The 23739-nt window shown below is 41.6% G+C and overlaps 1 protein-coding gene across 4 annotated transcripts in view; it reads left to right on the top strand.

Annotated features, from left to right (window-relative positions):
• Nucleotides 1-23739, top strand: part of ncoa2 (nuclear receptor coactivator 2) — a 52864-nt gene that overhangs the window by 9157 nt on the left and 19968 nt on the right. For 3 of the 4 annotated variants that reach the window (XM_041065500.1, XM_041065497.1, XM_041065498.1), the window contains exons 2-7: nt 4837-4922; nt 13609-13716; nt 14461-14633; nt 18353-18456; nt 21264-21441; nt 23042-23230. In XM_041065500.1, the coding sequence (XP_040921434.1) occupies nt 13628-13716; nt 14461-14633; nt 18353-18456; nt 21264-21441; nt 23042-23230 (733 nt within the window). In that variant the 5' untranslated portion in view covers nt 4837-4922; nt 13609-13627. The remainder of the gene's footprint in view (nt 1-4836; nt 4923-13608; nt 13717-14460; nt 14634-18352; nt 18457-21263; nt 21442-23041; nt 23231-23739) is intronic. The other variant, XM_041065499.1, reaches the window with a different exon arrangement.

The raw sequence follows: 23739 nt of genomic DNA, 5'->3' as shown, positions 1-23739 counted from the left end.
TGTCTCAAAAGCATGATACAATCAGCTGTTCATACAAATTGTTCTTTCAGCCCACACCCTTTCCCACATTCTAGCTCTGCATTTACATGGCTGTTTCATCTACACACATACACGTTTGCTTTCTCTTGTCATTATGACTCACCTTTTTACAACACATCTTATCAGTCTCATTATGGTTCTTTCACATTTGTGTTTACTGTCCCCGAGGTCGCAGCTGAAGGAGCTGGCTGTTGCTATTAGAGCAACAGATGTATGGGCACCTGGCACAGGGTTGCCCATTGAAATCTGCTGGCATGGTTCCATAGTGTAAGAAATAATAGTGTTTTTATGTGAGCATCTCTGTATGTACTGATCTCACCAAGACTCAAGGAGTTTCAGTCAAAACAGTAAAAAGTTTCAGTAGCCTCCTTCCTTCTGGATGTTTCGTTTAAATTGAAACTGAGATTATTTTTATGTAATTTTTTTTTTGTGACTGGCAACAGTGTGTTTCAATAACATTTGGCAGACTTGCTTGGAAAATAGAACTTTTTAAATTGCATTGAATATGTCCCACTTGATTCATGAGAGTGGTATTGTTTACATTAATGGATAACCCTATTTTTTTTAAGCTATGTTTATGCTAATAATAACACAAGTAAGAGCACTTTGTTTATAGGTTGGTCAGTATTTTCTATGATTTGTTTGGCATGCATCAAACATAGCCTAAAGCCAAGTGTGAATATTTCATGTGCACTTTTTAACAATCCACTTGTTAAACCTATTGCTCCCATAAATCTTGTAGATTGACTTTGGTACTTAATGTTGTTTGTTTGTGAAACAAACAGCCTGAAGCAGTATCGATTCTTTCATTTTTACAGTTAGAAGTGAGCATCAAGGCCAAGGAGAATTTCTTGTTGTATTTATTTTTTTTTTAATGTCAGACATTTTCAGAGAAAAATTCTAAACTAGATCTCGTCTATAGATCCTTCCTAACTCTTAATATCTTAGTATCTAGTAAGGTTTTCCTGACCATTGGAGCTTTCTAGATATGCCTTTCTTTAAAGCTTGACAGTTAAATATCTTCCCAGACGAACCTAGTACAACCATTCTTGCATTCTTGCATTGTTTGCTAGTGGACACCTCAACTGACATAATTGTTCAGGGGCAACCCAACACATAACTGAGGTAGCAAAGTTTTTTTAGAGAAAGTCCCATGGCCAGTTCATTTGTTTAAACCGGCTGCTGTGTCCTTATAAAACAACAGTTCTTAACCCGTAAGCTGTCACAATCTCCATTTCTGATGAAACAGTTTTGTCACTTCGTTTCAAGTTATACATGCGACGAAATCTCTGTTTGGCTGAATAAGCTAATTGTGTTATTTACCACACATCAACCAAACCCACCCCCCACCAACAAATATCTATTGATTATTGGTTAGGAAGCAATCTTGACCCAAGCTTGGCGTGACTCGAGCTAAAAGGTCAGGTGTTTTCATTAGGATCGACATCAGCTTTGATTCTTATTGAATTGAAGGCCATCAGTGGGCCATTCAGAAGGCACCCAATAGGTGCTCCATTGGTGTTTAGCCCCTTCGTGACCTGACCATTATGGTCAATTTCTAGCACATGAACTATCTACCCGTTGTCCTATCTGAACCTGATTAGCCAGCTTATTAGCCTTTCACTCAGAGGGAACCCATTGCCAACTCTGAGAGAAAGAACTACTCCCCAGGTTTGGCTTTAAGCAACATTTCTGCTCACCTCCCATGTCCATTTTTTTTGTCTTGATGAGAGTTCACCAGATTCAAAACTGTGTGAACTTGAACATGAAAACTGTTGTAGTCATGAAATGACTCAGTTTACGATGGGTTTTTTTCCCCCCCTGTTCGGTTTCAATTCACAAACGCTGTTGTTTCACTTAGGCCTGATAGAGATCATTTTATCCTGTCACAAACATTACGGATGTGTGTTTTGTATGGTGTAATGAAACTGTCTATTACCAGTTACGGTTTAATTGGCTGCAGCCTGTTTAAGGGGAGCTTGAACTTTTAACCCGATGATCTTTGACCTCCCTTTAAATACCAACAGATGGTTGGACTCTGAGTGTATTTGGCATATGAAATGTTGCCATGATCCAGTATCAGGTTTTGGTGATGCTGTGAGCTTTGCTGTGTTGGTGTTTATTTCTCTGGCTTCATCTATGTTTTTGTCTTTGCATATTCCTATTGATTTTTTTTTTTTTTTTAAATTAAGCCCTTTTTAATTTTCAAGTAGCTTCACTGATTGTGTCATGCAAATATTCAAAGGTAACATAAAACTCTATTAATGTTGCAGCTAAAGTTCAGTGACAGGCTTGGCAGGGTGGTTTGTTTTTGTTTAGGTTCCACCATGTGTCATTCAACGCTATTGTGCCAAGCAGAATAGCCCTTCAAGGTTAGGCAGCTCCCCAAGGAACACAGTCTTTTTCTTTGTGAGATCTTCAGCTGCAGCGTCTCTCAGTGATTTGCACACTTGCATGCAGGCATTTGTGCATGCATACTTTCAGTTTGACTCTGATGCGACTGGTCTTGGTTCGCTCCACTAATGTCACCAGAAGGTCCCCACCCCTAGTATCACCGACATCACTGACAAGGCTCAGCTGGCCTAATATGTTAGAGGTGATTTGGTACAGTTTTAAACAGTGAATAATTTCCGTACTGGCTCACATGGGGCTTTAAACTCACATATAAAAGTATATTAAAGTGAATCAATGGCACAGGGTCCAGGGATGCCAGCAGTCAGTTTAAAATAATTTAGCTGGATGGACAAATGCTCCCTTCAGTATTGCTTGCAAAACAATATTTTTGTTTTGTCTTTCTGTTATTTATTTTTTTTTATTCCTGCAGTAGCTCCTGATTGTATTTTTCATTGTATTTTTTTTTTTTGGCCATTTAAAAAAAAAAAAAAAAGATTACTGTTAAACTAGTTCAATAGAGTGTTTTCACACTCTGCCTTACTCTGTCACTCAGTGCGCAGATCAAGGGCTGGACTGAGACTGAGCATGTGACAGCATTAAAGCCCAGAGGAAATTCCTCTAGAGGATGAGAACTAAGAGCCATGCAGGAAAGGGAAAAGGAAAAGAGGAAGGTGGAGTTAAGAAATACGGAGTTAAGAAATACGGAGTTATGAAATTACGTTAAAAAGATCAGATTGACCGTAGCATTCAAGACTGCCAGGCAATTTATGGTTTTACTATATTTGATATTTGGTTGTATACAGAAGCAGAAGATTTCTTGTTTAAGGTCTTGATTTTGTCAGCTTCTGTTTTGAACCCTGACTCATCACAGATTTCAGCTGTTTGTGTGCGTGTGTGCATGTGTGTGTCGTGTGCAGCAGGTCAGAATACTGAATATCACCTTTCTCCAGTGGCTTCCAGCTATGGGCTTGTGCAGGGTTCAAAAGGGGAATCGGTTTACACTCAGTTATGTCAGCACATGACATCACGTGAGTGCATTCCTCAGCTGGCTCACTTGGCAGGTATTTGGGAGAAATCGCCCAGGCCAAGAGGGGCTGGCCGGCTGGCTCTCCCGCCGCATCAGGCTACACGTAGTACGAGACAAACTCTTCCACAGAAACATGTCGTTGGGAGCGTTTTTTTTTTTTTTTTTTGCACCATGGCCAAAACTGCCAAAGACGTTTTTTTTTTTTTTAGTTAAAAGTTGCATTTTCTAATTATCTAAATGGGAATATGATTTAAAATTGAAACTTTTCTCCTGTCTAATTAATTGTGTGTCTTGATTAAAAAGGCACAGTGTGTTCCACAATTTAATAGGCGTTGTGGTCCCTAGGGAGATGAAAAGACCCTGCAGACACTTAACTTGCAGCTCCTTGCTAAGTCAATGCAAACAGCACTAGATGACTTGTTGAGAGTTTGTGAGCACATTAACAGTTAACTGAATAAAGTTGCTTAAGTTAGCTTGTTGAGAAAGGGTTTGACATTTTGGTGCATGTACTTGGGCTTTGCATTCTTCTGACTGATTACACAAACCATTATAATACACTTATAATACAAAAGTACAACAATTTGTGTTGGAGTACCTGTTTTCTTTCTAATTAGCCCTTTTCAGCTGTGTATTGAAACTGATGAGTCAGTAAACATTACTCAGTGGGGTTTGGCTGCGAGAGCTTGCAGTACGATTTGTAATGTGCGTGGCATTGCTTTGTTTTTATCATTTTTCTGTGTGGATCCTTTGTAGTTTTCACTGTAGGAGTTTAGCGTTGTTATTTTTATTAATGATAAAATGTGGATGGCACGAGGTTGAATTGTTTTTATCCAATCAGGACCCCACAACATACCTAAGCATCCTTGTATTCCTCTCTGAGTAGTAGTTCTTTCAAGGATTTCCTCTTGGTTTGTCTGATGAGGTTTTTATAGGAGCTGTCCTTGTCTTGAGCTGAGGGTCTGTCGGTGGTGATGGTGTTTTCAAAACGTGCACCTCTTGAAGTATTGTTAAGTTGTATCAGGGGATCAAAGCTATACAATAAAATAAAAAGAATTGTCCTTTGTGTAGTTAGAGTTGACTCATTTCAAACGTGTAATTTTTAACACAAAATTGTGAAAAATGTTCTGCTTCCAGTTTGTCAATTGTGAGGATTTTATGCTTTTCTTCATCTCGTGAAACATTTTTCAAATTTTGGCTATTTCATAGTCCGGAATATTAATCGATTAATTTAGAAAAAAAAATCTGTAGATTAATCAATAATGAAATTATTATTACATCTTCACTTGCACAGCATTCCCTCACTTATACACTGTTTTACCTTTGTGCTGATTCACACCATGTGCTGTGCAACCAAATTTTGCTGTTATTTCTTTCAGCAGGGAGAAGTGGATGATGCTTAAAGGTTTCCTAGCATTACCGTCTTGCAGCAATGGCCTGAGGGACTCTCTGGACTGAAACCAAGGTGAGAAGCGTAGCCAGAGCCAGCTCTTCTTTTACGCAACTCCACTGTGTAGTGTGGCAACTGGATACTCCTGTCCAAACACCAAATGACCAGTTGCACAGATGATGCAAACATCTAAACTAAAAAAGACTTTTTTTATTTTTTGTTTTTTAAGATTAGACTTGGCCTCATTAGTGTCAGTAAAAACGGCCTCATGTGGCCCCTCCTGCAACATTTGTTTTATTGGCTTGTGTCCCCATCAATGCTATTTAATGGGATAAGTGCTCCCAGTACATGCTTTGTATTCTAAGCTGTTTCTTGATGATTTCTCTAGTTGTAAGGGAAGACTGCTGATGGTGGCTTTGACATAAAAGCCTCCAGGCGTTTTTCCACTTCCATCAGATGAGCCACATAGTTAGAACTTTGTTTACAGATCAGAATTCAGTATTTTAACCATGTTTTGGTTTAAGGATCTATCTCCCTGATTTGTAAAGATAATACTGAGCGATGGAAGCCTGCTGAACTCTATCTCCCCATTTCCACACAGTTCCACCTTTTTTTTTTCTTTGCACCTGGTAGTGTCCGGATCCAGCCCAATTGTAATAGTGAGGGCTGCATCCAATAGTCCCTTTGGTCTGGAGTATTCATCCATCTTCTGTTTAAAAAAAAACAAAAAACAAAAAAAAACACATCACTCTTAAAACCACTCACTCTTGAAATCAATCCTTCTGCAAGTTTGTGTTACGTTACAGGTTACAGTTCAGATGGTGCTGGCTAGAATGTGTCTTTTAGGATTACTGTCCTGCCAGAAGTTCTTACAACACCATTTTCAACACATTCATCAACAAAATAATGGTTTGCATCGGCTGACCTGAGTTTGGTTGCAGTCAGTTAGTGAGTTGTGTATCAGAATGTGTGTACTTCTGTTGTGGTCAAGTGCAAAATGCTTTTTTTTCCCCCCTTGCCCTCAGTATGAGTCATCTAATAGTCTGTGTTCAGAGTCTCAACCCAGTGTTTACATTTCTCATGTAATATAACTGATCCAGTGCACACATAGCTTAAAGCTGACCAACAGTAAAAAAAAAACAAAATGGCAAAGCTAATTCAATTTATTGTAGAGTCCTGCAGTGTTTTGTATATCTGTTGAGTGTCATAAACAAAATACCGACATTTAAATGCATTTTTATGCAAACAGAATCACTTCATAGTACAGCTGAAAAATGCAAATCTATTTATTTGCTTAAAGCAGCTATGCTCTGTCAGTATCATAAATTGAAGCTGCTCGCTCGTTGTTTGTGCCGCTCCACAGTGGCACAGTGAATTAGGAAAAGTGTCCAGTGCTACAATAAACAAGGGATCACAGATAGATATATAGCAGTCCGGTTCAATTAAAACAAATAACCCTGAGAGATCAGCTCAGGATGTCCCTATATTTCACCTTATACAATAATCTGATTTCCGTGCTGACCGTGCTTCCGTCTCTTCCCCCTCTTGCTCTCTTCTCCTCTTAGTGTTTCTTTCTGACAGTCAAAGCCCAGCATTCTGTACTAGATTCCTGCACCGGTAACCCACAAAAATTGTGTGTAATGGACAAAAAAAATAGATTAATTAGTTGGTAAAAATGAACAGAATGCAGATGGTCAGCGAGTGAAATGAACATTCAAGCAAAAAATAAGAAACAAATGAAAGTAAAGGTGCGTTTTTTTTAAAACATATAAACAAACGGGATTTTATCAAACCTAATTAGCCACCATGATTTTTTTTTTATGTGAATGCCTATGACACAACCTCTCAGTTCATCATCATTACAGAACTGAGAATGCATTTGACTGATAGCAACAGGGCAGACACTTTGGATGTGCAGACAGATGATTACTGCAAAATTGGTTGTCTTTGTGTCACGTCTCGTTACGTCAGCAACAAGTTGAAGCTCACTGAGTCAGTGTTTTACACTCAGCACATCACTGTGGGATAGTACATCACACAAAACGGCAGATAACGTCAGACCAGCCATCACGCAAGCTCCGCTTAAATAAACCTGGGCGAGTTTTAAAATGAGTCCCTCTGTAGCCTGTGTGTTTAATTTACGTTTCGGGTCGGGTCCGGGTTTGATTTAGAGATAATTGCGGGCAACAGGACGTTTCCAGTATCAAGCTTTTTGTGGGTGCTGGTTTGCAAAATTGGCACCATGCAGGACTCTGCTCTGTGCTTATTATACAGAAAGCCCTCCCCTTCCCATCCTGCGACATCCTGAAGTGACTGCCTGTGTTAAAGATTCATGAGCGTGATCAGCTTTCAGTAAATGGGGGGCCTGGCTCTTGGTTGCACTCCGGCACTTTAGAGCCATTACCTTGCAGTGATTCAAGAGTGGACAAGCTCTTGAGCGGGGACTTGGTTTGCAGGCAAGGTGCATACTTTGCTTGTCTGCTAAACAGCAGCGTTGCGTTCATGTGTGTTTGTGTCAGATTTTTGGAGACGTCATTTGAATAAAGTAGATTTGCTTTTCTAAATATTGGAGTCTCCGAACAATGATACTTAGGATTTACTGAATGCACCTCATAGACTCACAAAACCTTGTCTGTGAAAAAGGCCCATGACCTATTTTTGTTCCCTTTGTTTCCTCATCTTCCTTCTCTGTCTCTACAGTCTGATCTCTCATTTTCTCCCAAGCCCACTCTCAGTGATTGATCTGATTCCCCTGTATGTTCAGAGTGACATGCCCATCACTCAAGTCATGTTAAATTCACCCAAGATTTCAAGGTTTCAACTGCTATTAAACTATTTCAATCCATCACCACATTTCTACCTCCATCTCCCTATGCCTCTCCCCTGACCCAAACCTAATATCACAACATCTGGTTCAAGGTAACGGCAGCTGTCAGCAGGGCCAAAGTTCACGGCAGACCCCCACCCAAGTTGCGTTCTGTTGAAATCGATATTGTTTTAAAATACATGTTTGTCTTTAATACCATCTGACATGGTTCCAACGTGTTTCTGTGTGTTTTGGCTCTCTCAGCACATTTTCTCACCCTTGCAAATATTGAGACGTAAAATGAGAAGACATGGGTCCTCTGGGCCCTTCCCCTGTCATGATTTCCTCTTCAGTTTTTTGGGGGGTTTTTTTGGGGTGGGGGCGCGGTGTAAATGGCCCATGTTGAAGCCCTGCAGAAGCAGTCTTTATTGGTGTGCTCTTGTTCTCCATTTCTCTCAGGGCCTGTTGTGCCAAGAAGCCATGTGAGGACAGATTACACACCAGCAAGACATTGTTCAGTGCCCCACAGTGGTTTTGCACTTTCCAGAAGGGCCCTCATTATTATAGCGCAGGAGACTTCAAACACTTCCCCAATAGCTTTTGATGCAGTTTAATGCACAGTCATGCTCAGCACTCTCTGAGCTCCAGAAGCACTGGGTGTGTCTCTATAATCAAAGCCCTGCTAACCAACATGATTACAGGAATGGCACACTGGCACATGCCCTCTCCCCCTGGCAATCAGACACTGATTTTTTTTTTTTTTCCTGCATCCATTTTTTTCCCCTCCATTATACTATGACTGGAATGGGTGATTCAGTGTTTTTTGAAGCCCCCCCCTCCCCCTGCGCGTGCTTTGTGTGGTTGTGTCAGCTGAATTGAGAAACACATTACAGTAATGTTATACAGATTCATCTAATGTGGAAAGGACATTTGCGTTATCTTGGGTTGGGTGATAGAGCTAAAATCACAATATCACAGCATTAATGAAGATATCTTTCAGCTCCAATATTCACGCAGTGGCTACTGTATTAGGTAACCTGTAAAATCTAATGCAGTCCAATACTGAGAGGTTTGTAATGTTGTTGAACAGGGCTAAATTATATTGGGAGGTGTTTCTAATGTTTTATATGTCACTATTAAACTAGTCCAGTGCAATGCCACCACTTTTGAGCAGCGCATGCCTCAGGTGTGCAGAAGCATCAGCGTTTAACCGTTTTCATTTAAATTTTCTTTGTCAAAGAATAAACCTGCTAATCCTGCCTGGGTGGCACTAGTGTTATAACATAGGATATTTGCCTTAGATAACGGACGTGATTCTCAGTTGGGAAGAGGTGGCACTCACACGTGGAGTAACAAATACATGGCATACCTGGACTTTAAGTCCATGTTGCGTAGAAAGATGTCTCGGCATTTTGATGGCGTTTCCACCTTTACTTTAAATGATCATTTTACGGACAAGTCTGTGCGGTGTAGTTTCACTGTTTAGCCCAACTCAACAGCTGGAACGTAAATTTGTCTGGCACTGTCCCCTCTGTTAGGTCTGTCAAGTGATTTGGACAGCCTTACAGCCTCACTGGTGCAGTTAAAGGTTTAATTTGTTGAGCTTTTGAGGTGTGTATTGTAGTGTGATACACCATGTCATGTACAGGTTGTACCAGCTGAGTTGGACAAGGAGGAAATGTTGTTGTCTCCAGCTCCAGCAGCAGCAGCCCCTTGTTGTCTCTGCATTCCTCGCTGGCCAGACTGGTTGGCTCCAGCTCAGTCCTAGAGAGTCTTCTCTTGTGACACCTAAGATATAAGCAATGACACACACCTATGATCACCCCCCTCAAGTGCGCCTAGTGCTTTCAAAGTCAATTGATTTTTAAAACTTTTACTTGCGTGTTTATGTGTGTGTGTATTCTTTTTCTTGTTTGGTCATATGACCTGTTTATTACTTCATTTCTGTGTTGTTATATTCAGTTCAAAGTAAATATTAATTCGTATTTCACATATTTTAATATATTATTTAGCCCTGATATCAAAATCTCATTTGTGGTGCATCTGCTTAATAAACAGGTTGGGATATTGGAAAATGATCAACGTGGTAGTAGAGAGTGCTGAGGCAGTGTTGTGGCTATTGCAGTGGTTTAGTAACCAAACCCTTCATTTAGCATTGTGAGTCAGACACACTGATAGGCCATGATGAAGATGAAAACCTGTAATCAAGTGAGAATTGTTGAGCTCACACCAGCAGGGCTGACCTGTCAGCACACAAATATACAATTATGTTTGCTGTCTTATAGGTGTATATGTGTGTGAGAGCGATGAGAAGAGGGGAGGTGTTTACTACCTATATGTAAACGGAAACCTAAGTTCATCACATCTCACAGAGTTGCGAAACAACTGCATGGATGGTTATGTGCTCCTGTAAACTTCGTGACCCCACTCAGGTCTTGAGTTTGTACTTTCCCAGTGACAGCGTCAGTATGCCAGTGCTTTGCCAACATCAGCAAGCAGTTGGCCAAACTCACTGTAAATAGCAGTTCGTAGTCAAAGTGTGAAATGCTTTCCTTTTTTCTCTGTGGCATCCATTTATAGATGACCCTTTCCCTCAAAAGCTTTTTGGGCTAATGTTTGTCAGTAGGATGGTGTCATCTTTCCCCTTCCTTTGATATTTTTCAACAGGTATGCACCGTCTATATTCGTACAGGGGCAAGTTTAAGTAAAACTGGGTGCCTTAACTGTTTCTGATCATAATCACACACTGTTTTCGCACCATCTATGACTAACATAAGGTAGCTACTAATGAACTAAATGAGTTGACAGCTTGATGAACTGTAAATATGGTAGGTGCCTTCCAGAATATGCCAGCCAGTCCTATACATAATGAGGTTATTCACCCCACCCCCCACTTACCCTACATCGCTCCGAGTCAGTGATTATCTGCACACAGCACAGGTGTACCAATAGATGGTAGTCTCTTATGCATGCATGAATCTATGTGCAGCTGTATTACCACAGCTTTTAACATGGCTTTGAGGTAATTGCATCATCTACATGCTAGCTAAAGCTAATGCTAGCTCAGTCTTGAGTTGGTGGTTTTTGGTTGGTTGGTGTTTTTTCCACCTTCACACTCCTTCCTTTTACACTGTGTTTGCACTGTAGTAAATAAAATGAAGAAGGACATTAGACTAAAAATGTTTTTCCTTTTCTTAACCAGACCAAGTCAAAAAACACATGTAAGTGTAAGTTTTAAGAGGTGAAAAAGGTTGTTATGCTTTTCTTTTTGTTTAGTGACTGAAGTGTGACTGAATAATTTATATGCATGTTTCATACATAAAGTAGACTGGAAGGCATCACCATGGACTAAGCTCAGAGCCCTACCTCTATCCACAGCCATAAACCTTATTGTCTGTTTTATCATGGACAGCTCCATTATCTTCATCCTGAATATCGCCACCTCACTATCTCTGAGTTTCTGTGTGTGTGTGTGTGTGTGTTGTTTTTGAATTTGTAACAGACGGATGCATAGTATACTGTGTGTTAGTTTTTTTTTCTTTGTTAATAATACATCTGCAATGTGTCCCATCAGATGTGCAGTTTTCTAGGTCATATTCCTTTATATATTTATTTAGAGCAAGAAAAGATGCTGTTTCTTAGAGGAGAAAAAGAGGAAAAATAAATGTATTATAGAGTACATAGGTGTGGAAGGGAATGAGAGTTCATGTCCTAAAAAAAACAAAAACATGGAGGCAACATGCTACTGTACACTTGCTTCCAGACTTAGTGTGGCCTGAGAGTCTTGGCAAAACGGTTGGAGATTTGTTCTAAGAGGAACGCTCCCCAAGTGGCTGATGTTGACAATTAACTCAGTGACACAGCTCCGTGCATGAAGTGCTAACACCAGTGCCCAGCTGTTTATAGTTGCCCAGGGATTCAGGGCATTCGGTGGGATTAGAAATCCCTGGCTAGTCTGCCCATGTGAAGATCGGGCCCCCCAGCAACAAAAACAGCCTGCCAGCCTGCCGGCCGGAGCTGTCTGGCTGTCTGCGTTGGTGTCATTGAAACGTGCCTGGTACTTCCAGTCTCTCTTATTTGTCTCAACGTACAATGACCCATCATTACTGCCATGTCAAGGAGACGGAGGAAACCAATCATATCCGGCCCAGCGGGCCAGGCACAACCAATCAGGTCTAGAATCCCCATGGTAACTTGTGCTGGAAAGCCCGGGCACAGCCAATAGGAACAGAGAGTGCCACTTAGCTATGAGAGTTTAATGGCCTGTTTCTGTTGTCATTAATAAAAGCACATAACCTCCGCTATAGCGACTGTTGTTATTTCAGTGGACAGCACAGTGCCACAGCATAAAGACACCCTGATGGCATTCAAAAGAGCATAATGCAAGGACGCATGCCTGATGACATTTGTGTATCATTTATCTGTCCATACACTGTACAGGCTGGCAATAGTACTCAAGTCACTTGTCAACAGAGCGATGGAAACGCGTTTTACCCTTCAGAGTCTCCTCTGCCTCTCCGGCCAGTCACCGCTGCTTTGACTTCATCCATTTGAGCGCAGACCCTACCATTAGCTTAAAGTAGGTCACTCCAGGCCAGGAGGGAGCCAGACTCAAGTTTGCATGGTCACTAGCTCCCTTTTTAGTTTAGCCTGCTTCTGCTAAGCTATGCTCTTCCACTCTGCTCTACATTGTACTGTGCTGTACTCTGTTCTGCCTTATGTAATGGCTGAGCAGTGAGCGGTGTGTGTCATAGCCGTTTCCATGGTTAGAGTGGCTGAGAGTGTATCACAACACAGCATGCCCCAGCCTTGTGCGCTGTTCTGGGGAGAGACTTTATTTTCTTTCTTTGGGTCTCTCCTTCAGTTCTGATATATCTCTCTCTTCTCCCGCCTCCGCAACTCTCTCAAAAGCAAAGACCTGCAAATCGCCCCTCATGAATCAAGAAGACATTATTTTCATGCCTATATATTTAAATGTCACCATTTGTTTTGGAAGACGACAAGCGTTCATAACTTATATTCAGCAGAAATCCTCCTGAAGTCCATTAGCCCCTCATCAGATTTTGATGCAGATGATGGTGGTAATTAATAAGACATTACTTTGATCAATAATTGATTGTCTTTCATTTAGTGGTAAGAAGTTCAGCCTGTGCTGACTCGCAGAGTAAGAGGAGGAGCAGCAGAATAAAATATATGTTAGCGTGGAGGATGCTCTGCATCTGCAGAGGGGCAATCTTGCCCAATTCTCCAAAGGCTCTCGACTTGTCACGAATGACTCCAAGCTGTTTAAACAACAGACACAATACAAATTCATATCATAGCCTAATGGCATTTTATCTTAAACTGCAGAGAAACCCTAGACAGCAGTATGTTAGCAAAACAATCACAACATAAATTCTTACCGAGATCTTGCACTCACTGCACCACGCTAGCTTGATTTCAGGGAGAGCAGACAAGATATGATTCCTGTGTTTAATTTTTGAGTGAGTCTTTCAAGCTGATACAGGTAAAGCATTCTCAGAGGCACTCAGTAAACACAGACACATGTTGTGATTGTAAAGCCACTCTAGCTTACTGTGAGCTGGCTTTGCTTGGTTTCGTGTAACGAATGGGTTTTTCTTGGTACATGGCTGAGCGCGCAGTCTGGTGCTGTGGGCAAAGTGCCGTGCTCTCATTTCAGCCTCTCTGGGGAGAGCTGCACCATCAGAGAGAAATGATTGAATCGCTTTCTCCGCTCCATTTTCACTCATTTCTCCAGGTTGAGTGCATCAACCTGTGCCCCCAGCGCACTATTGTGTGTGTTGTATGCAGATGTCCGTGTTGGCATGCTCACCCCCCTTTATACGAGTGGTTTTCACATCATTTTGTTGTTCAAGTGTGAAATGGATCAATCAGATTTTGCATTCGTCGTTTCATATGTAAAACCGTCTCTGCCTCTGTGTGTTTGTTTTCCAGACGCTGATATGCATTGAGGATGAGTGGAGTCGGTGAAAACTCATCTGACCCTGCCAGGGCAGAGTCACGGAAACGCAAAGAATGTCCTGCCGAACTTCTAGGACCCAGGTAAGAATTTTCCACATGGCCACTTAAATAAGGACAGACTTCCCAAAGAAGGTCATTCCTACTCCATCATGAGTAAGTTGTCAGAAATCTTGGCCTCTGCTTTGCCAAAATGTCAGGTTCAAAACCGCCTGCACCACTTCTTAACCAACTGCAAGCCTGTAAAGTCAAGCTCCAGCCTCCATTGTGTGTACAGTAGCAACCCAGTAGTTACCAACAATAGGAGTGTGCTATTGTAGCAGCTAACCCTGGAGCACTGCTGAAATCTGTACAATAAATCTGCATAATTCATCTGTAGACAAGCAGCCAAGAATGTAGGTTTTCTTTATTGATGTAGCTCTCCATGTTGGCGCAATGAAGAGGCCTAGAGATATATATCAAGCCATATGGAGCTTAATTGACCCTAGCCTTATTCCTCTTCTGACTCTCCTCTATGCCAAGGTTTGCAGTAGATGTTGCACACTGTCATTTGGAAGCTGTGAAAATGAGAGATCTCTCTAGTCATGTCCAGAAATGTGTGTGAATATTCAACCCTTTTTTTTAGATGGATTTTCTTTGCTTCCCTGCTCTCGGTGCTTTCTGACTGCCTATCTATTCTCTCATTGTGGTAGAATTTGCGATTGCTGCACATGCGTTTAGACACACTCAAACCTTTTTTTTTTTTTTTACCATACATCTTCAGCTCCCCTGCTGTTACCATCTCCTTTATTGCATTTTCTCACCCCGGTGTTCTCTTTGTCTCTGCAGCCCCAAGCGGAGCACCGAGAAGCGCAACCGCGAGCACGAGAACAAATACATCGAAGAGCTCGCCGAGCTGATCTTCGCCAACTTCAACGACATCGACAACTTCAATGTCAAGCCTGACAAATGTGCAATCCTGAAGGAAACTGTGAAACAAATCAGACAAATAAAGGAGCAAGGTACAAGTGGCAACACGTAATGGGTTTTGACACTGTCTATGTCTGTTTAAGAAACAGTAAAGGTGCAAAAGAATACTGAGTTCCCTTTCCGCTTTGTCTGAATAACTTTACTCACAATATTTGTTCATCTACAGCATTTCCCATCTGTTTTTTTATGACATGCGGCCTAGTTATATACCAAGTTAAGTGAATATCTGGAGATGTATTCGGCAGTGGTTTAGCTATTTATACTGTGAATAAGGTGCTACAATATCATGAATGTGTTCAGGATGGTCTTGTGGTTTCAAGGCTCTGATCCAACCACATGTGCCATAGGTGACACTATGTTGGCAGAAATGTCAGATTTTATGGTATAAATGTTATGATTCGGGATCTGATTCAACCACAGTAACTGATGTTGTTATTAAAGGGCAGTACAATTGATTTGATCACTTCATCATACGATGCATGAACCAGAGCAGTTTTTTTTTTTTTTTTTTTTTTGGCTGCTCGTCTTTCCCACTTTCACATTCTGAGCCAGAACATCAGGCAAATGGATTAGTAGTGTGCTTGGTTGTACTTGCCAGCTTCTCCTCCTTTTGAGTAGCCTTTAGCAATTACTTGAAGTCTGTCTTTTTACCTTTTTCATGTTGGGTTTATCAGACTAAGATCAATGAAATCCCAGTTTTGTTTTGTTTTGTTTTTTAACCGTCTCACAGGTCCAGATGTATCTAAAAGGTAAACATCAAGGCAAATACTAAATTATGAATAAGCTTGGACCGTGCATGCTTGAAAAGCAGCTGTGTGACTGGTAGACAAAGAGTGGCCCACTCGAGGTATACATGAATCAGACCAGCTGATGATGTCATCTTGTTTTATGTGACTCACAGAGCCACGCGTTATGTAACGATGACCAATGTGATGCAAAAATCACACACAAACTCTGACTACCGTCTGCTCGTCCCTCCCCCACTCTGCTGTCTTATTCCACTCTCCCCTCCCTCTCTCTGACCCTTCCTCTTCATTTTTTTATTATTTTTTTTTTTTTAACACTAGGCTAGAGTGACATCCCCTGCCTGCATCTAAAGGCATAATTGTGTTTGTACAGCTACCACTGAGGGGAGGGTTAAACAGTACTTACCTTTCTGCTTTGTTCTCCAGGCCTCAATGGCCAACTGGAGACACCTTTTTATACTTAACATAATAATCTCCTGCACCTCTTCCACAGTTCAGAGGGGCAGCAATTTCAGCAGCCATTTATTTTTCGTGTTTTACTTCTTGTTGAACCAGGGGACGCACTGAAAGTTCATGTAGATGCCTTTATGCTCGGAGTAGATATTACATAATTTTAGCGCCACCATTTGTTCTCGTCATCGCACCTCATCTGTCATCTGTTTAGTGTTACGATCCGAGGCTGTAAAGGATTGTTTATAGCGCATCTCTTTTTTTCTACAGGCCAAGGATTATTTTCCCATTGACAGCATCGTTACAGTGCAATGATAAGAGATATTCTCCGTTTATTCTGACATTACTGAATATATTGAATTGCCCTAATGTGACTTAATAACTTTCACTGATTGGTGTCATAGCCCTGCAAGAGGAGTACAATGCTGTGATGGTGTCCTTTTGACTGAAAGCTGTTAATTTGTCCTTGTTTGTTCCTCTTTTGTTGTCTGCGTACATTTTCTCCATTGAAATCATGGTAGCATTGTGTGCTTAGCATATACTTTGCAGCTTTTTTTTTTGTTTCCATTTAGTTGCATGTTAAAAGACAATATGTTGAGTAATGATTACTTTATAGAGCCTGTAAAATAATGTCATAGCCAAGAGTTTTACAGCTTCCTTTACACTCTTGTGCTCACTCTTGCCAACACAGTAAAAGCCCAACTCCCATTGGCTGGTGGCTGGGATGTACAGTAGTTGCTGTGCTGCAGCCAGTGCTTTGTTCAGTATATATATATATATATATATATATATATATATATATATATATATATATATATATATATGCGTTACATGTGAACATTTTTAAAAACAGAAAGGATCTGTAACAGGTAAATGTCTTACCAGTTACAGATTGTGTTGTTATTAATAAATTTATCACCAGATACAACCTTTATAAGTGATCAATTCCTCCCTCTATCTGTGGCACAGTTCTGCAGATGGGCAGAAAGCCAGTGAGGGCCGTACTGACATTGAGTGATGGGTCTGTACCCAGGGCAGCTGTGCCGGTATACTGGGCCCCGCTGGGCCTGGAGAGGTCCTGCTGATGCACACATCATTAATGCTGAAAGAGATGAATGTGGGTCTGTGTGCTGTTGCACGAGCCTACAGAGAAGGGGGGAAACCTGCATTTGTGTCAGCTTTGAAACATCCACATCCAAAAAAAAAAAAGAAGAACGTGATTTTTGTTTGCTTTTCACCACAACATTTTCTCACCATATGGTCAGCCCTCTTCTTGGCATGGTGTGACAGTTAAATGTGTGTCCCCCCCCCCCCCCCCCCCCTCAACAGCCCACTCATATTCCGCCTCTCATCATCATCTCCAAAAGTAGGGCAGCCTACGCTCGGAACATAAGGCTTCTCTGCATGGTTATTAACCCAATCACTCACATGGACAAATGCACAGCACCATAGTGCAGGTACAGGAGCTTACATGATATTCTAAATTGTCACTTCTAATTAAACCAGTCACAAAACCCTTACATTTAAAGATTTGTGGGAGTTTACGGTGTTGTGGACTCAAATGTACTACATTTAGCATTTTCAAATATCAGTGTGCACCCATCGTATTATTTTGATTTTTGTTTTGTACCAGTCCAGTTTGGTTATACTACAAGGCCATAAGTATCTGTACGTGCAACAAGTCATATCTTCTGTATCCATACTTGGAAATCCAATAGGCGTATGAGCTCACAAGGCAACACTGCAGCAAAGTTATTTGAGAAAGGAAGTCCATATGAAAAGAAAGACAACCCCTTGCTAAAGAGTAGTCTCACTGAAGTACTTTCCTAAGTGAAAAGATTTTGTAGGAAAGGCTCAAAATGAAGACTATTATTATTTTAATTATTAATACTAATTTCCACTATTATTCATGATAATTAACAACTTGTCTTAATTATAGTGAGGTTTGTGGTCACTTTTTCAGATAAAAAAGTTCTTAGGACTGCTTGTGCTGCTTGACCACGTAGTTACAACTTGCTACTCTATTTGGAACAAGAGTTGTTTACACACTGTCGCTTTGTTTCCGTAATAGCCTTTTTTTTTTGCACACGACAATGCAATCCATCCAGTGGCTGCCACCAGCGTGGCAGCTGCGTGCCCTGACACACTCATTTACAATAACCTTTCACTCCGCTTGTTGCTCTGTGCTTGGGTTTGAGCCACGGCAACATGTTTTGACAACGGCACAAAATGTGTTTGCTTTGTAACCGCAAAGATATTTGTTAAAAGTCTTGTCAACAAGTGACCTCTTAAAAGTATGTGGGTCAATTACCAAGGGAAAGCAGAATTTCTCTGTTTTTTTGTTGTTGTTTTTTTCTAGTGGACCTCCATGTTTTTGTGTCATGTTTTTGTGATTCAGCTTTGTTTCCCATAATAACAGAATTTCTTACTTATTCTAACTAAAACAATCAATGCTGGCATCGGATTCATAAAGTTAACATCCATGCTGTCTTGAATCCAATTTGTTTTGTTTGTTTGCTTGTCTCTAAACCTCGGCCGTGCGCTTTTCCCAACAGAAAAAGCTGCCGCAGCAAATGAGGAGGAGGTGCAGAAGGCCGACGTCTCTTCAACAGGCCAAAGTGTGATTGACAAAGATGCCTTGGGACCAATGATGCTGGAGGTGGGTAGATGGGCTTGTCTTGCTTATTCTTAGTGTCATATCTGGGAAGGAAATTTTACAAAATGCCACACACCGAACACTCAGACTGAAGTACCCCCATCTGCGGAGCAATGGCCTCGTTGTCCCGCGGAGGGCTACTGAAGTGCTTACGTATAATGGGAAAGAAAGCAACAGCCTGGCGAATGAATCAGTCCATTGAGCCTGCCCTCTCACTCACTTCCTCCCTCCCTTTCTCTCTCTTACTTGTTCAGTTCTCTTTTCTCTCCCTCCCTCCCCATCTTCTCTTCATTCGCCTCTAGATCTGTCCTGTCATGGAATATTTATAGCTCTCCTGGTCCAGCGTCACTGAATTGACATGCTAACTCGCGGCTAAATATAGCCCAGCGCAGCCTGCATGCTTTCCCATCTGTCAGCAGCCCCAAAACACAGCGATCGGCCATTCACACCCGCTCCGCTCTGGCCATGTCCCCGTCCGCCAGCCCGGGCTCATTACAGGATGGTCTGAGGAGAATGGCTGTCGGCAGGAAATGCACCCACATGCCCCATGACCCTCCTCCAAGGCTCATCCGCCGCCCACTCTCATGCAAACACAGAGAGACGACAAAGGCCGTGAAAAAACAGTAGTGCGCTGTTGTTTTAACCTTCTGGGAGCAAATCTAGTTCTGTCACATGATTGTTGTGACATATAGTTTGCATTCCTGTTAGATTACACAGTATGGTTGCCATTTCAGGGTATGACGACGTCATTAGCGGACTGAGTATGTTTTTTAAAGCTACAATACAGTTTCCGGAGTTATACCTTTTCTGATATCTTACTTTGAAAATTATAAACATGATTTTTTTTTTTTCAAACTCCTTTTTTTATTTAACAAAAGAAGAAAAAGTTCTCCGCTTTTTCGAAACACAACCAGCCATACATGCACTTTGCCTTAAACTACAACCTGAAACTCTGGTTTAAATCAATAAATATCTGATTTTTAAAAAAAATAAATAATCAAGAGTGTTTCAACCAGATTTTCAGTTCCATAGTCTGGTACCATCCAGTTTTTAATACTCAGTGCTTTACACACATTTAGGTCAGTACCAAAAAAGTTTTGAGCTACTATACCGGGCCCTGCTAGAGACCAGAATTATTATTAGCAAGACAGTAATGCTTTGTCATGCTGAAAAGGTATCATGTTTAGCAAGCACATATGTGAAGAGAGATCTTGTTTGCATTGAATCAGATCATAAATAACAGCAACACCAGGAGCGGAGGGCAGGGGAGGGAAGTTGACCAGACCCCTGCTCCCTTCACTATAACAATTCACTACCTGCTTTATATTGCATTGGGAGGATAAGTAATATAGAATCATATATCAAGACAATAGGCTAGGTGCAAAGTGGAACAGGTACACAGTGTGTGCGTGTGTGTTGGCTCAGAGTATATTTATAGTATACATGTATATTTATAGTACATTCATTTATAAAAGCTTTAGTCATCTCTATGGTGTATATTTAATCAGGGCATTGTAAATTAAGGTACTGGCTAACAGCATTATGCAAGAGTGTCTGGAAGAAGGCAAGAGTTGGCACTGGAGTGTGTTTGCTCTGTTTCTGTTTGCCCTACTTGTGCAGTACATGGCCTTTCTTCACACAGGGTGGACTTACACAACCATGTTGCATTTTGGAACCATTCCGCTCCATGCAGTGATAGATGAGATCTCCTTAAGTCTATTTTCAGCTCATGCTGTGTTAATGCAGGCAGGGGAAAACGTCTATCCCAGCGAGATCAAGTGTAACCTGGGATGCGTGTGTGTTTGCTTTACCCCAAAATTTAGCCTGCTGTTTGATTCCAGGTACGTTACGCAGTGTGGTTACAGAAACACGGGTGATTATAGGTAGAGGAAGGGTGAGACAACCAAATGTTCAGCAGCCAATAAGCCTGATATCATGAAAATATATACGACTGTTTGCTTCATAGACAGTTTATACATGAAAAAAAAACCTCATTATGTGCTGTAAATACATGTAATGGAAACTGAGGTTAAACTGAGTGTGTGTAGGCAATGATTATTTAAGCAGAGAGGTGAGGAGCAGACACCTTGGCAGGAGTCTCTTGTCTCTTATCTTGACACTAGCTTTTACAGCTTTACAACCACCAGAATTCCTTTTTAAGGGCTCTGGGTGATTTGATGGCCTAATTGACACCATCTTGTGTGTAATGGCTGACCTGGGGCTGTATTCTTTCAATTAAGTGCTGCTCCTCCTTCACATCCTCCGTTCTCTGCAGGCACATGCTCTTATCCTGCTTTCTATCAGACACGCTGATGTGGAGCATCTGCAGTGGTGATGGATGTACCCAGCACATGGAGTACTAATCACCTCTTTTTTAGACACAATGCAGATGTGCAGCTTGAATAGTTTTGCCCTACATTTTTTTTTTCAAATTTTGCTACCGTTGACCACAGACAACCACACATGCACATAAAATAAAACTCGGCAGAGCTTCCAGCTTCTCTGTCTCTGTCTGCCCTGGAAATCCTGTTCATTAACCTTGTGGTGTTGAATATCAGAGTTTCAAACCAGTACAGTAAAATGACCCCAATAATCTGTGAGTAGGCAAAGCACATTAGGGTAGGACTAGGCTTTTAATAACCTTCTCAGCTGCAGTATTATTTGTATTAGCAGTGAGCACTGGTGGGAGATAAAGGTGCTGTTGCTCTCCTAAGTTGGCTTCCATTTCCCCATCAGAGATTTATGCATCAGTGTGAAGAAATTCAGTAAACAAACTCTGCCTGTTCTGAACTCTCCTTCTCCCCCTCCAGGCCCTGGACGGCTTCTTCTTCGTGGTGAACATGGAGGGTAACATTGTGTTCGTGTCTGAGAATGTGACCCAGTACCTGCGCTACAACCAGGAGGAGCTGATGAACACCAGTGTCTACAGCGTGCTGCACGTCGGTGATCATGCTGAGTTCATCAAGAACCTGCTGCCCAAATCCCTTGGTTAGCCTCAAGCTTATTTTCCCTGCCAGCATTTCGCTTTGCTCTCCGGCTTTTTTCGACCTGTCGGTTTCTGTCTCACTGTGTCACTTGTGTTCCACATCTCTCTCTTTTCCTGACTCCGCGTGTATGTCGTCTGTGTTGCATCACTCCCACCTTTGCTCTCATTTACACCCTGGCCTCATCTCTTGTGTGTATGTGTGTGTGTGTGTGTTTTTTTTGTTTTTTGTTTTCACCTCTCTTTTTCTCTCTTCTGAGACAGGTATGTTGTAGGTGGCTGTTTGATAGTCGTGTCAGTTTAATTAAAACACTGGAACGGTCGTTGGTTAAACAGCTTCAGATAAGATGTGGGAAAGCTTGCTAATACAAAGTGTTATGTAAGCCTTATGTATAGGGTTGGCACGGTGCATAAAACCTATAGGTTCTTCATTTTCTCTTTTGCTGATGCTCAGACCAGACATTTGCTCTTCCTCCTTCTCTTCTTCCTCCCTCTCTTTTCACCTAATTAACTTCCTTTTTCTGTTTCTCTCCCCTGTCAGCAGCATCGCTCCCTGTATTCTCATCTCACGCCCTTCCTTCCCTCTTCTCTTCATGTTGTATGTTATTCTCGCTCTCTCTGCCACACACCCTCATCAAGTTCCCATTTTCATGTTCTCACTTTCCCATTTCCTCGCACCCCCCCACCCCACCCTGCCCATGCCAATCATTGTCTTTATCTGAGTATTACTCATCTCGTGAAAACAGGCCATTTATTTTTGTACGACAGACATTTACCTTTTTCTTTGTCTTTTAGTTTTGCTCTTTCCTTTCCCCTCTCTTCTTTCTCTTCTCTCATACCCACGTCTGTTTAACATCCTACCTCTACATCTCCTCCACTCGAGCAGTGATTGTAATGTATGTCAGCACACCCCATCAGGAGCTCTTTCTAAGTCCCTTCTTCCCTTCCTCTCCTCTCCTGGTGCTTCGGATTGAGGTCTGAGTGCCCAACCATCTGGGTGGGAGAGCAGCACAGAGTGGAGTACCCTGGAAACGATCAGTGGGCTGTGTCCCAGATACTGGGAGATTATCAATGCAATGAATGAGATCACAAACCAGATGGAGTGTGATGGGAGTTTGTGTGAAATGAGTTGTGTGTGTGACTGTATATGTCTTTTTTTTTGTGTGTGTGTGTATGTATGTGTGTGTATGTGTGTGCATGTCTGCTTCCACATGTGTGTACATGCGTGTTTGCTCGCGCCTGTGTAAGTGTTGGAAAGAAGAAAAAAGATTGGCAATGATGTTTTAGAGGACATGCATATGGAAGCCTGGCAAGGCTGTGGATAGATGGCACATGGCTCAGGGTTCTAACTGCTCATTATGACTGATCTCTACCCAGCAACTGCTCTCTCCTTTTCCCACTTTTTCCACCTTCATTCTCTCTGTCTTGCTCTCATTATGTCTCTATGACTTGCAATGTGGTAGCCTCTCTTGGCTCACTCGTCGCAGCTTCCGGTTCCCCTGTTTTGTTGTTCAGCTTTGGCTGCCCGTAAAAAAAAATTAGTCAAATAAAATCCCCAGGAGGCTACAATGAAAATCTCCCTCTCCCCTTCATGCTCCCCTGTAGTGAATGGTGTCCCATGGTCCAGCGAGGGTCCGAGGAGGAACAGTCACACATTCAACTGCCGGATGCTGGTCAATCCCCACAGCGAGAGCCAGGACGAGCCGCACGACCATGAGCCTCAGCAGCAGAAATACGAGACCATGCAGTGCTTCGCCGTTTCGGAGCCCAAGTCCATCAAGGAGGAAGGAGATGGTACGGAAAGAGAGAGGGTTTGACACAACAGGCTTAGACAAGATTAGTTTTCTGTTAAAACTTGTATTTTAATGTTCATGATTAAATCTAGAACAGTTCTAAATACCTTCGCAATTATGAAATTTCAAAATGGGCTTGTGAAAAGTGAATTCAGAAGTGTTTTGATTAATCACCTGTCTTTGATGGATCAATTTCTGTGAAATGAAAGATTACTTTAGAGAGTCTAAAGTTATCTTTGAATACTGGAGAATATGATAAGAAGGCCTCTATAGCAAGTGGGAAAAACTTAAAGTAGTCTGGCAGACCAAGGTCAACAACAAAATCAGAGGGCAAATTAATGAGTGTCTCTTCTTTATGTAACATCCAGCTGATTGTTGCCTTCTTCAGTTTACAAGAATTCTTAAACCTTGATTGGTACAAAAGAGAGCTAAGAGGCTTTCTTGGGTCAAAGTAACATGTGAACGTGTCTGCTGCAAAATGGAAAATGGTTTTAAATATTAACTCAAGTT

This window comes from Toxotes jaculatrix, chromosome 20, assembly GCF_017976425.1.
Source record: "Toxotes jaculatrix isolate fToxJac2 chromosome 20, fToxJac2.pri, whole genome shotgun sequence".
In the NCBI taxonomy this organism is placed as follows: domain Eukaryota; kingdom Metazoa; phylum Chordata; class Actinopteri; family Toxotidae; genus Toxotes; species Toxotes jaculatrix.
This window is presented reverse-complemented; position numbering and strand designations above follow the sequence as displayed.